Here is a 14,712-nt window from a genome sequence, read left to right on the forward strand (position 1 = left end):
CCTGTAACAGGAGCAATAAATTAAACTAAAGGCTGTACTCCTCAAACTGACCAACATTTTTACAGCAACTTTTAAAAATTATGAATCCTTTAGACTTCCTCTTTTTCATACAAAATAAATATTGCCTTCAATGTACGCTGACATCAGTGTGACGTTACTTGTCACGCTTTTAACACAACAAAATTTGCAATATACATTGCGTCTTAGAATAAACTTTAAATTGTAATGAAAATCAAACCATGAGTGTAATAATAAAGTAAAATATAAAGTGTTCTACAAACAAATGCCTGATATAAACCGGTCAACCGTGAGCCGGTCTAAAGGATTTTTTAAAAACATTGTAAACAATTGTGTAACGTTAGAACATTATGGGCGCAAGTCATATAATTACTCGAACTTAGTTAGGTTGTACAAATGATACTCTTATAAGTTCTTTAAATCACTTTATTTGATATATGAATTATCGACAAACATTCTAACTACTTTTATAGAAACCAAGCACAATAATAGTAGAGATTACAAGTAACATACAGGTTCGTATTACATAATATATTAGGCCTAATTAAATACTTTTGAAATACTCAGTTTCCCATAAATGCTGACATAATTTAAGTTTAAATTTCACTATAACACGAGATAATTCTATTGGTTCACACATAAGTATTGCAATGGCTTATATTTTCGACTAGATTATTATCATTAAACATATCTGTATTGCAAATTATTCATTAACTACTCAAAATACCTAGGATATATAAGAAAACATAACTAGGAGTTATTTTAAGTAATAGTACCATTTGTATTAATTTTATACTATAATACTTGTTCTGATGAGTCATACAATTGGTAATATAAGTAACCATATCATCTTTTTAAGTGTTCCGCATACACTTATAGCTAATGTAAATATGAAGGTAAGTATATATAGCACTTATACGTATGAGACATTTGTGTAGGTATGTTTGTTCCCTCCGAAGAATATCTATCAAGTCAAATTTTCAAGGTACGATTACTTTATGAGGATGGCAAGACATGATAATACTTTTACTACCTATATAGAATTATAGAAAATTCCAATGTAAATCTTTCTATAATTATTTAGTTAATAAAAATTCGTCTAATAATCTTAAATTAAAATATGATATGATAAGACACAATTTGTGACCCTAAGTATAATTTATATGACACTACTTTGAACACAAATACCACTAAATTTACCCCTAAGAAACATTTGAAGAAAATGCACGTTTATTTTCAACCCTATCTCCTATATGTTTTTCATGCTAGCAATAATAATCCTGTTGTAATTGTGGGAAAAGCATTGATAATTTAACTAAATGTTTAGTAGAAATACCACTCTTTATGACAATGTTAATCATTAACGTATCTGCTGATCAAACTTAATATCACCGCTTATATACCGCTATGGCAACCATAAGTGATTATCATAGGAACTTAGGTATCATAATACTCTGCCAAACCTAAAAGATGTTCTGGTATAAAAGGGGTCATCTTGGATTAAATTAACTCAATCAGGTTGACACTCGTGGGGCAGTCGTGCTAGTTGATGAACTGGCTAAACCCATACACCATGAGGATTCTTATTGGTGGGAGCAGCATTTTCCAGTTGCCGAGGTGATCCTATGATTCTCCGTGCACTGCCAGCTTTGCACAATCCTGGGGAATAGATTATTCATAAGACACTAACATTTTACAAACATTTATTTAACTCGAAATGTGGTGTTTGCAACTAAGTACAGTCAGCAATACTTAGCACCTATGTATACAAATTTATATGCATATGCAGGGGGTTACTTTTTCTTTGCTGGCTGTACAGTGGCCATCAGATATATCGGAGCGGCCGAGGTGCTCAAAAATATCTCAAAACGCACTCTATTAGCGCCTTGACAATAGGCGTATTCAGATATTATTAGCACCTTGGCCGCTCCGATACATCTGATGGTGTACTGTACGTAAGTTTTCGTCAAAATTTAAAAATCATTATTTTGCGACCACTTGTCGGTTTATACTAGAAAAAACGTTTGCAAAGATAACCACTTGCTAATCGACTGTTTATGGGAGGTTGACCCAACATGACAAAAAATCGCGGCGTTTGAATATCTCATGTCGAATATGTGAACCAGGTTCCTACCATCAAGAGGATGTCTAAGTTCGTCTACGCTGCCAGAAAGACTTTGAAGATTAGCTTCTTTCATTTCTTGTACGAGTCGCTCGACTTGTCTCTTCTTTTCCATTATTGCGTCTTCTAGAACTCCAACCTATAAAAAAAAAACAGACTGAAAATCCATACATGCCTCATCATCATCAACGTCATTTCAGCCTATATACGTCCCACTGCTGAGCACAGGCCTCCTCTCATGCGCGAGAGGGCTTGGGCTATAGTCCCCACGCTAGCCCAATGCGGATTGGGGACTTCACATACACCTTTGAATTTCTTCGCAGATGTATGCAGGTTTCCTCACGATGTTTTCCTTCACCGAAAAGCTAGTGGTAAATATCAAATCCATACATGCCTAAATTTCATTAACACTTATTTGTTTTATACGAGGGCAAATGTTGTTTAGCGTTTCATGCTAATATTGATACCCAAGCAAGCGGAATATTCCAATAACTTAAATCTTGAGTGTTGTGACTGTTGTGAGACTTATGAGGGTTAAACAAACTTTACTACCGAGCGAAACAAAAATGTTCACCACACCAACACAAGAAAATTATTAACTGTAAAACATTACAAAGCAAATCCAATGAATGCTATTAAAAATCATTATTTAAAAGTCAATCCCACTAGCCAACATGATGAAACAACCTAAAATTTGCGTCTAATTACTTTGCTACTCTTGTGGATAAAATGTAACTTACTCATCAGTTTTTTCGAATAGAGAGCTTTTACGAGCTGGTGGTGAAAAATATTTTTAACAGTCGTAAGGGTGATATTCCACCTGTCTAATTTCTTTGTCCACTGTGTTTATTTTGTCTCACATTTTGCTTAATGAGAGAGTGAGGCGATGACCCAGTGTCATTGATAGTCCAAGATATTGGACAGATGGAAATTCTACCCTGTAAAAACTACATTAACAAACCTCGCGCTTTAAGTTTTCAGCGGTGAGATGGTTTATTTCTGTTGCATGTTTTGCTTGTTGAATTTGTGTTTGCAAATTTTCTACTTCAGCCAATATTGATCTTTCTAAAGCTTGTCTGTAACAAATAACGAATGTAAAATATCAGGTGATATCCTTTTTACTGTCAGACAATCGTAAGGTATTTTTACAGTGCATATGGTGCTACTTTACCGCTCTAAGGTGTACGTACGTGCCTATGACAAAAATTTAACCGATTCGATGCGTGTTCCATTTTCGAAAACTTTTGGCTGTGGCGCGGAACAATCACCTCATGACACGGCAGCCATGCCATGCGCCATAGAATATGATGACACTCCTCCCGTGTCATACGCCACACGTAAAAAATATTGATGACACGGCAGGCGTGTCATCAGCCTCGAATCGGTTAAAGGGCCATATGTACTGTAAAACATTGTTCAATAAACGTGCGAAAAGGTAGGAATTTACTACTTTTCGCACTTGTATAGTAATGTACTATTTCATGAGCATAGCTTAAATATGACGTTTCACGACAAAAGGTACCTTATGGCGGCTGGCACTTACGTCGCATAGCGCCGCAATAATATTGGAGCGGCGATAATAATAGAGTAAGCGCCAACCGCCACAAGGTACCTTTTGCCGTGGAACATCACAAATAAATACGCTCATGAAGTATTCTTTTTTAATTAGCTGTGTGGTTGAATTACTGTCATTATATTATTATTCACCATATTTTTTGTCTTATTTTGTGTTTTCTCTTTTATTATGTATTGTCTCGATTGTTTGTGCTTACGAATAAATACTATTCTATTCATATGTCTCCGTATCATAATGTTTACCTATTCTCCTGCTGTCTACTATTAATAATTCTCTGTTCATTATGTATGTCCTCCATAATCTTCCGTATCTTATTCTTGCACTGCAGCAGCTCCGTCTCGCAGTTGGCCAGCTTCGACCGCACCAGCACTATCTCCGACTTCAGCGTCTTCTCGTTCTGTTTCACGATCTCATTCTCTTCTTCTAAGTAGGTTAGCGCTTGCACCTGCTCGAAAAGCTTCTGTATTGAGTTCAAATTAACAAAATGTGAATTTTGATACAATAAGAGAAATTAATAACAATAACATAATATTGGTGGCCACTGACGAGCCTTCCAACAGTCCAAATAGCGTGGCTGCAATCCAAAATCGGTCCGTGAATGTCAAAAACGTACATTGTTTAACCTTTTGGCCGCCGGACCTAGTCCGCAAAGACGCTCACTCACACGCCAGAGCAAATTTTAAGTAAACAACTAATAAAAAGTTTAGGGATTGCAAATAGTGATATCGATATTTACAATATTATGGTAAAAATCTTTTTAATTTAGCTTTGTTCTTATCCTGTTTTAATTTCATTCCAAATTGCCAAAATTAAACATATGTTTTACACCCGAAAATGTTTAAAATATAGGGATTTAACATAAAAAACAACCACTAAACAATGTCGATTCAAGACGTGATATCGCCGCACTAGGCTGTACGAGAAGTCTTTTATACAAGACAACGGCGCCCATGGACTGCCCGCAATGCAGACCGACAAGGACTGTTTCCGCGCGGATCAAGTAATAATAGTCTCTAGGTCAACGGCGTAAGCGCTTGTCGGTACGTAAACTTTATTGGCGTAACGTTAAAGCTGCGCATCATGTGTCGATAAAGTCAATATACCGGAACTGTTTTAGTGAAAATTACACGTGGGTTGAATTTTTAATGAGTGAAGATATTATTCCGGAATTAGAATCTATCATTATAATTTCAGTTTGGTTTACATTAATCTATAGGTAAACTCTTATCAAAAAAACGTTCAACGACTTGTTACAAAAAAATTACACATTAACTTCAATGTTATAACAATAAAAGTAAAGTCTGATAAACAGGTATGTCCCTGTACCACACTTGTGCGAAGCGGTCGCTGCGGTGTATCCCTTCCCACTAAGCTATAAAATAACATCAATTATTTTTTTTATTTATCTCTTCTGCAATTAAATAGTCCACAATCTACAATGGCAAATTTACTTGTCTGACTCTACTTTATAGAGCTAAAGAAGCTACCTGAACTTTAAATATAGTTATGCCTATCTGACTTTCGTTCTACGTATTCTAGTAAGTAGTTACCTACTATTCGTTGAAAAAAATTGGCGATTAACAAGTGTTCAAATACTTAGATAAAATCATATTTCTGACTTTATATTTACTTTAAAAATTCCCATATCGAGTTAACATTCCCATCCCTAGCTGTCTTTTATACAAGACAACGGCGACGAGGAACATGAAAAATGTTGAAAATTGGAGCAATTTTTTTAAATGCCTTATTATAAAAGAAGGGATTTATATAGCGGCTTAAAAAGCAAATAAATGAAAAAACAAAGACCTTAAATATGAACACGAGTGTAAATGAAATTGCAATTTTTATTATTTTCACATTAACTCAGTGGTTGAATTTGTGTCTTGTATACAAGACGACGGCGCCAGCGTATCGTTCTATCGTTGTCTTCTATACCGGACAACGGCGGTCAAAGGGTTAATATTAGGATGCCGTCCATTTGGATGAATCCATTCTAACGGCATTCATTTGGAAGGCTCGTCAGTGGCCTGCTTTTTATGTAGATCGTTTCCTTCACTTTAAAGTGAATTTTTATTTTATTAAGGGCCTTGCACCATCCCACTAACCCAGGGTTAACCTGTTAAACCTGGAGTTACCATGGTTTGCAATTTGACAATGGGTTAACGGTTTTACCGGGTTAGTGGGATGGCGCAAGTGGCGCTAATGGACGGTGTGCAAAAGTACTAACATTGCATGCAAGAGATATGATATGTCATAATATAAAACAATAGCTTGTTGTAAGGAATAAATTTATTATGTATAAGTTAGGTTAAGACTTTGCAATACAAGAAATGATTTTAAAGGAAAAAAATACTATTAAATAAGAAAAAATATATGACTTTTCTGACAAAACCTTTACCTGTTCAGTGCTTATTCTGAGTTGATTATCTGCAGAGCTGATCTGCTGCTGCAGAAGTTCCACTTGCCGTTCCTGCTCCCTTCCTTTGTTCTCCCAAAAACCAATTTCAGCATCATACTGCAAAACACATCCATATTTATTAAATGGTGTCAAAAATGAGTCATCCCACATCAATTTTTCAATAAAATGTCAACTTTAAGTGTCAATATTTTGAGTTGACATATTATTGAAAAATTAATGTGGGTTGACACATTATTGCGTATCAGCATCCTAATAATCTTAACAATCAAATAGCAATATTTTGCTCAAATTGGCAAATATAAAACTTATATTGTAAACTGTGTGAGGTGTGCAATAAAAAGTATTAGTAACTTAATAAGGTAAGTACACCAATTGTGTTTATTTCAGCTAAACCAAAGACCTACCTTTTCTGATTCCACTTCTAACAAGAATATGACAGTAAATTTTGTCACTTGCATTGCAAGTTTCCCAAATTAGCGCACAATGTCTCAGAAGAATGTTCTTATGGTAAGTAAGTACTTATCTTAAACATAGTATTCAGATTCACTATCATCTCTTGTCTCATCTCGTACATATATGTATAGTTTGTCAAAGGACTGTTTATTTCAATCATAGACAGAGAGAATCATACTATCATTGTCTTATACTAGTTTTCCTGGTTCTTACTGACTGACAAATTGGTTTGACCAACTATAGTTAAGTAAATAAAACTCGACATGACCATGTTACAAGAACACGAAACGATTGTTTAATATCGCGCTTGTCTGCCTGCATTAATCTAGGTATTGTTTTATCAAAATTTGTCTAATGAAAACTAGAATCACCTTAATGAGATCAGCTTGCTGCGTGGTGAGTTTCTCCCTCTGGTAGTTGACAAGTGACACAAGCTCCCTGTACTGGCTGTTGTAGGTGACGGCTTCAGGGCTCCGGGGCTCCTCTTCAGGCAAGTTAACTGGGGACATGTGCGAGGAGCGCGGCCGCGTGCGGGTTGGCGACTTGCGGGACTGCGTCGGGGGCGGCGGGGACCGGTAAGGTGGTGGTGGTTCCCTGGTTACATTAATTGGTATTTGTTTATTCAAGTAAGATTCGTAGAGTAGCCCTTGTTACATAATATCAAACAGACAAATGCACGGTAGAAAGAATGAGCGGCGCTCTTTGTTTTGTGGACAAATGAATCCTTAGCTATTTTCAAAACAGCTTGTTTTGTATGTTCTATATCCTTACTACATTTCACTGATAAAAACATGTAATACTTATTGAGAAATAAATGAATCTAAATCTAAAATTATTTTTTCTGCTCATCAACTTTAAAGGTAAGTTTAGACTACTAATAACACTATACACGGTACACTCAAGTGTATACGTACATAGACATACTACGTATGACTATTAGGTACACCTAGTGTACCTAATAGTATAGTGTCGTAGTCTAAACTTACCTTAATGGTTGAATTAAGACTTTGTATACCAAACTGTAGTTATCTACTGAGATATTTACCTAATTTTGTTTAATTATTACTTCATTACCAACGCTGATTTCTCTTTATAATTTATGAATCTCTCCTGCACCAAGATATTGTCTCTGTTTGACTTGGCGGAATGGTTGACTGGTAGAGAATGCCCTTTGGCCCATGCCCAAAGTCTGCATATAAATAAATGCACCATTGTTATATATGCTAGGATAGGATTTATAACCCCTTACCTATAAGGTGGAACATCTTTAAGCACCGGACTATCAGATTCTGGAGTCTTGGATTGCTGCACTCCTTTCACCACACCCACCGGATTTCCCGGAGAGGTGTTGCTTATGTTATTGTAAGTGGGCCCCGGGTTTATTCTGTTTGGTGAGTTCTGGCTGTCCAAGATGTTGGGGTTTGAATTGTTATGGCTCCTAAAAAAATATTAATAACATTATTTGAAATAAACTGTATAAGTATTTCTTATTTATGCACCTGCTCAACCCTGACTGCAATATTAAGTTGCAAGAAAAGTTACCTCTCCCTCCTAACTGACCTAAAAAGGTGGTAGAAGGCCCTTTTTTCAAAATTTATAATTTTTTTTTCTTCAATATATACATGTTTAGAAAAATTATTCCCTACCTAGGAAAAAAGCAGGTTAAGTTAAAACTGTGACACCCAAAATTATAAATTGGTGAAAGAAAAATAGATATAGTTAGCTTCTAAATACAACCTCATGTAGATGAGAAACTATCAGAAAAGTTTGTACCTAAGTGAGGTAGCATAGTGTTGGTCTTGAAGTATGGATGTGTTCATTAGGGTGATGTGAATTAAAATTATGTATTTAATTAGGATTTTTACTTTTATGCATTCTACTAAGAACCTTAAACTCTGCTGCAGATGATTGTGAGATACCTACACCTATGTTACTTTTAGAATTAGGAATAATGACAGCAATAATTTAAAAAAACTTGAAATGGTGTATAGGAACCTAGAACCACATAAATAATATTAACTTTAATTTATTAAAATTTCAACATTAAGTCTATTATATTATTTATTCTATCTTGTGAAATGGTGACTCACATACACACCCTCTACACGCCCACAAATCAAAACTCCCCAAGACAAATGCAATAGTTATTTCTCGAAATAAAGATTCAAAATAGAATGGAAAGGGGGACCTTTTTAAAGGTCTCCGAGTAGCTAGACAACTGTTTCTAGTTTAAGATACAAGTTAAAAGTAGAATTAGGAAGGGTTTTTGACATTTTAATGTGCTAGAGTTAGAACAAGATAAGTCTACAATGATTTTGATAGTACATGCAGTACAACTGTTATTTTAAATGTCACACTTCTATGTAATATGACCTATAACTAACACTTGCACTGCATGTGCTATCAAAATCGTTACAGACTTGTCTTAGTCTAACTCTAGGAGTTAAGGGGTTAAATCTTGAGAAAAAAGTGAAAGTGACTGAGATAAATTTAGACATAGCACAGAAAAGCTTAGTCTATTGATACTTGTATGTTCTTCTTGAATCACTACAAGCTTAAGATGATACTATGTACGTAACACATATACTGGATCAAATAATTGGATCAAGTTGAGAGACATGAGACATGAACAATCAGACTCACCCATTTCCAATTGGAGATCTAGAGTTATTTGTTGGTTGTGATGACTTCTGACCACTTCCAGAATCAGATCGCCTCAAAATAAATTGAATATCATTGGAATACTCTCCCCATTTCATGAGTATCTATAAAATAAGATGTATTATTAAGGTTTTATATGGTAAGAGAAACATTGGGGCAAGAGAAACACTTGTAGGGAATTCTCATATTGTTCCTTTAACCCAGAGTAAAATAAGCTGTTTCTATTACCCAACATGACTTTACATGATTGGTTCTATGTGAACCCCATAAGATTTTAATCTGGTATAACAACACGTACCTTCAAAGGATATTCTTGAGGGGCCAGTAGTCGTTCATTATTCCGCCACCGTTCGATCAGTGTAAATCTGCCTACTTTACCAGTGGCATGGGCTAGTGCGAAAACTACATCCTGTAAAAAACCTTTCATTAGCAACACGAGAGCTAACTCTGCCCCAAAAACCTACTTAATAATTTCAGCATATTAGTTAATTATAAAAAATATCAAAACTGACCTGACAAGTAGTAGTCTCCGTGACCCCACAAACAATTCTTTGTATTCCCTCGACCCAGACCTTCAGCTCCATTAATTTTTGAAATAGTGACTCACTAGTAACAATAGTTGTGTTCAACTACGACATTATTCCGAGAGTTACAACACCTGTCTGTTTTATGAATTCTTTCTCACGCGAAACGAGTTAAAATACGACACAAACATACCAAAATACACAACACAATACAATTGAAGAAAATAAAGTGGGTTATGAGAAAATTTCGTTCAGAAACGCCAAGGACTACAATAAAGCCCACTCCACACTCGGAGCGGGTTCGCCGTTCGGCCGTTCGTAAGAACTATTATATAATCTGTGGTTCGGGGCATACCGCGTTTTGTTGAACTTTGGCCGCAGACTGCCGCAGACGCACGGAATTTTCCGTATGTGCAAGCGAGACTGCGGTATGGATGTGTATTCATACGTAGTGATTATAGCTGGTCAAGCAAATCTTGTCACTAAAAAAAGGCGCGAAATTCAAATTTTCTATGGGACGACATCCCTTCGCGCCTACATTTTTCAAATTTGCCGCCTTTTTCTACTGATAAGATCTGCTTGACCAGCTGTATATTCTCTTTGGTGTAGAGCGACATCTCGGTCCTACCTGTCATTCCGTACAGAAACCGAATGAAAATTCCGTGCGTGACTGCGTGGGCGCTATAACCGCGAAAACCGAAATTCGCAAATTGCGGGGATTTTTCTCTGTCACTCTAATTACGCCTTCATTGGAGTAAAAGAGGAAGATCCCCGCAATTTGCGAATTTCGGTTTTCGCGGTAGCCGCTCAGGCCATAGATGGTGGTAGGATCCTATAGATGTGCTATACGCGTGCGTTCGTGGGGGACAAAACATACGCAATGCGACACCATGATTGGCAGAGTTTATTTGTTGCCCACCATAATCCATTATACTAAATACCATACTAAATCTACGGTGGAGAATAAAATGTGAGACAAGGAGAAACAATAATAGCACATAGCGCTTTCGCCGCTACTCCTATTCTGTAATTTCCCCCCACCCCACCCCTCATGCCTGGATACTAAAAGTAGAAGTTGATAAAGTTGGAGAAGTTGAAGTTGAATTTGAAGAAGTTGGAGAAGTTGAAGTTGAAGAAGTTGAAAAGGTTGGAGAAGTTGAAGTTGAAGAAGTAGGAGATGTTGAAGTTGAAGAAATGGGAGAAGTTGAAGAAGTGGGAGAAGTTGAAGAAGTTGGAGAATTTGAATTTCAAGAAGTTGGATAAATTGAAGAAGTAGAAGTTGAATAAGTAGAAATAAATAAGTTGGAGAAATTGAAGGAGTTGAAAATGTTGGAGAAGTTAAAAAAGTTGGAGAAGTTGAAGAAGGTGGAGAAGTTGAAGAAGTTAGAGTTGGAGAAGTTGAATTTGAAGAATTTGGTAAAGTTGAAAAGGTTGAAGAAGTTGAAGTTGAAGAAGTAGGAGAAGTTGAAGTTAGAGAAGTAGAAGTTGGCGAAGTTGAAGTTGAAAAAGTTGGAGAAGTTGAAGTTAAAGAAGTTGAAAAGGTTGGAGAAGTTGAAGTTATAGAAGTAGAAGAGAAGTTAAAAAAGTTGAAGAAGTTAGAGTTGGAGAAGTTGAAGTTAGAGAAGTAGAAGATGAAGAAGTAGGAGGAATTGAAGTTGAATTTTACGTTACAGAAGTAGAAGTTGAAAAGGTTGGAGAAGTCGAAGTTGAATAAGGAGGAGAAGTTAAGAAGTAGGAGAATTTGAAGAAGTATGAGAAGTTGAAGTAGTTGAAAAGGTTGGCGAAGTTAAAGTTATAGACGTAAAAGTTTAAGAAGTAGGAGAAGTTGAAGTTAGAAAAGTTGAAGAAGTTGGAGAAGTTGAAGTTCTTGAAAAGGTAGAATTTGTAGTTGAAGAAGTTGGATAAATTGAAGAAGTTTAGGAAGATAAAAGAGTTGGTGATTTGAAGAATTTTTGAGATGGAGAAGTTAATGAAGTTGAAAAACTTGAAGACGCTGGCACAGTTGAAGAAGTTAAATAGGTTGGAGAAGTTTCAGTTGAAGAAGTTGTAGTTGACTAAGATGAAGAACATGCAGAACTCGAAGTAGGTTAGAAAGATAAAGAAGTTGAGCAAGTTGAAGTTGAAGAAGTTGAAAGGTTGGAGAAGATGAAGTTGAAGAAGTATGAGTAGTTGAAGTTATGGTTGACTGGTAGAGAATGCCTTTAGGCATTAAATCCGCCATTTACACATTTTATTTGTATTCTGTGCAATAATTTTTAAATAAATATATTCCTACAAAAATTTGTACCTGGTGAGGTGTCGGGTCTCGGAGGCTAGACATTTCTAGAACAGTCCAGAACACTCGAGAGTATTCGAGAGTATTCCACAGATTTTCAGAACATTCTGGAATGTTGTCGAATATTTGAGAACATTCTAGATCATTGTGGAACATTCCAGAATACTTTCGAATGCTCTAGAATATTGATATTGATATTTATTGAAATCAAATTTTACAGCATGAAGTCCGCTCCAGACTATGCGCGTGAATCGCGGGCGAAGCCGCGAACGCGAAGTGTGGAGTCGATTTCGCTGTCTGCGAAAATCGACTCCACACTCGCGTTCGCGGCTTCGCCCGCGATTCACGCGCATAGTCTGGAGGGGGCTTTACAGCTAACACCAATGCACTGTAAAATTAAGAAGTAAAATTAAGTACCTGAGTAATAATAAGCGATTAATAAATAAGCTACCTATTACATGTTTGATTCGCAAAAACGTAAAAAAAAATATATATCCTTCCCCGGGGTAAAACTATCTGTATACCAAATTTCAACCGAATCGGTTCAACGGTTATTAATTCCCCATACAAACTCCCACCCCCTTTTACACCCCCTTAAAAAGGGATTTCTGGGATAAAAACTACCCTAATATGTCCTTCCTCGGGACTCAAACTATCTCTGTACCGAATTTCATCAAAATCGGTTCAGCGGTTTAAGAGTGAAGAGGTAACAACTAAATTGATCAACCAAAAGTCGCAATGTTATAAAAATCGCATGCGATTTGTTGCAAGATGAGTAAAGGCCATAGGGCCTTTACCTGGCTGGAAAAATAATAACAACAACAGATATTGTTTTTAAAAATATGCCCTACTCTACTCCACTACCCGAATGTTTATTGCAAGTCAAGTGTCAATCTTAAATAAAAGTAATCTTTTGAGTAGAATTGATTTCGTGACATTATAAAAACATTAAGTGCTAAATAAAATGGCTGCACCTAAGGACGATGACGAAGAGGTATATTTCATTACGTTTTAACTTATTATAATCCTACTGTAATAGGTATTCTACCCGCTTCACATTTTCACCGAGTGTTGATACCTATATTGTTGAAATGCTTACAGGATCTAGTCTTCAACGTAGAAGAAGTCCAGAAAATAATTAGAGACACCATAGAGCTTGTTCTTGGCGGCAACGTGTACAGTCATTCGAGAACACCACAATGGATTGGTTTAATTACCGATAAAACAATGGCAAGGATTGCAAAGCTTAATAAGCCCTTCAAATATATATGTAAGTAATATGGTAATTAACTATTTAATTTACATTTACGCGTAACGAATAACCGGTATTTTTAAATGTCAGGTGGTTAGATAGGGACCGTGCGCGTTGGAGGGTCTGCCATCTTTTGGCCTGAATTGGAAACATATGTGCACATGTAGGTACGCTGCCAAAGTAAGTGCTACCATCTACCTTCCTCGTCGGTACGTTTCCTTGTGCATAGTAGGTTCTGCCATCTTGTGGGCTACATCGAAAGCATAAACGACACATATACGCCTCGCGCCAAAATGCTGACGACTCCTATGCTGCCCCCTATAGTTCATGCACGTAGCCTATCGGAAATTTACAGTTCTTGAATTAAATAATATCGGTAATAAATATATTGGCCTAACTCTAAAATAGGAAGTCCACATCGAAATAACAGGTTTAAGTATTATGACATGATCCTATCAATAATTAGGAGGATAGGAAGATGGGGCCAAACCCGTCAGAAGTGTTACAGAGAGAGCTAGCAATATGACTCGACAATGCACGGTGTAGACGTAAGTACTTACATATTAGATGCACTGCACCCCACAATACAGCGACAATTAAGCTTCAGGCAAATAGGTAGGTGTACTTCCAATGACCCGTTCTTCATATGATGTTTTTATTATTCGCATATGTTAGACCAAACTAAGTTGGCAGCGACTTTGTTAGCCCAGTCTATGCAAGTGTTATTTAAAAGTCATAATTTCATACAAGATTGACGTTTAAAATAACACTTGCACAGTCTGGGCTATTACAATCGTTGCCAACCTAGCTTGGTCTAACTCAACCTATCTATAATGTACATATTATCTTTCAGTTTCTTGTCTAGTATCGGTACATAACGTTTTGATACAGTAAATTAGCGTAACATCTGTAATTTCAGTTCGAATTACGATAACCCAGAAGAATGGTAGTGGTTTGCATACGGCTGCAGCATACTTCTGGGACACGGTCACCGATGGGACATGCACAGTACGTTGGGAGAACAAGTATATGTATTGTATTGTTAATGTTTGGGCTTTAGCATTGCAGCTTTAAAATAAATTCTTTTTTGCATTGCTATAACGCATTATTTTAGATGATTGTTCATGCTCAATAATATTGAGTCATATTAGGACGACTCATTGACGTATATTTCTCAGGCGCTCTAGGCAATAAGAATGGGCCACATATGGGCCAGTACAGCTATGTGATACCGCTACAACGCGATTGGTTGATGAGTTCGCATCACGTGCATGATTAGTCGCAACTAGTTGCGTTAGACTGCACGATTGGCTCGAATTCGTGAGTTACATCGCTGAACTAGTACCATTTTTAGTGCCCGTAAACGTCATAATTTTAATTTCATAGAAGTTTGACGTTCAAAATAACACTTG

At 36.4% G+C, this 14,712-nt stretch overlaps 2 protein-coding genes across 4 annotated transcripts; one reads left to right on the forward strand and one right to left on the reverse strand.

The window, feature by feature from the left end:
• Positions 1–432: 432 nt before the first annotated feature.
• Positions 433–10,042, reverse strand: LOC134667273 (ras association domain-containing protein 8). Of its 3 annotated transcripts, none has more exons than XM_063524615.1 (10): positions 9,762–10,033; positions 9,548–9,658; positions 9,232–9,353; positions 7,838–8,026; positions 6,960–7,182; positions 6,115–6,231; positions 3,959–4,176; positions 3,102–3,216; positions 2,153–2,279; positions 433–1,677 (listed from the first exon to the last, which is right to left on the reverse strand). In XM_063524615.1, exons 1-10 carry the CDS (start codon positions 9,831–9,833, stop codon positions 1,577–1,579), a joined length of 1,395 nt encoding a protein of 464 aa, XP_063380685.1. In that variant the 5' UTR covers positions 9,834–10,033; the 3' UTR covers positions 433–1,576. The 3 variants fall into 3 exon arrangements, with proteins under 3 accessions (XP_063380685.1, XP_063380692.1, XP_063380700.1); XM_063524622.1 differs by having other exon boundaries at positions 3,959–4,161; positions 9,762–10,032; XM_063524630.1 differs by lacking the exon at positions 7,838–8,026 and having other exon boundaries at positions 9,762–10,042.
• Positions 10,043–12,931: 2,889 nt separating this feature from the next.
• LOC134666686 (dynein light chain Tctex-type 1-like) lies at positions 12,932–14,405 on the forward strand. Its single transcript, XM_063523922.1, has 3 exons — positions 12,932–13,042; positions 13,150–13,318; positions 14,220–14,405. The coding sequence occupies exons 1-3, from the start codon at positions 13,013–13,015 to the stop codon at positions 14,372–14,374; spliced, it is 354 nt and encodes a 117-aa protein (XP_063379992.1). The 5' UTR covers positions 12,932–13,012; the 3' UTR covers positions 14,375–14,405.
• Positions 14,406–14,712: the final 307 nt, after the last annotated feature.

The sequence above is a fragment of the Cydia fagiglandana genome, chromosome 1 (assembly GCF_963556715.1).
Source record: "Cydia fagiglandana chromosome 1, ilCydFagi1.1, whole genome shotgun sequence".
In the NCBI taxonomy this organism is placed as follows: domain Eukaryota; kingdom Metazoa; phylum Arthropoda; class Insecta; order Lepidoptera; family Tortricidae; genus Cydia; species Cydia fagiglandana.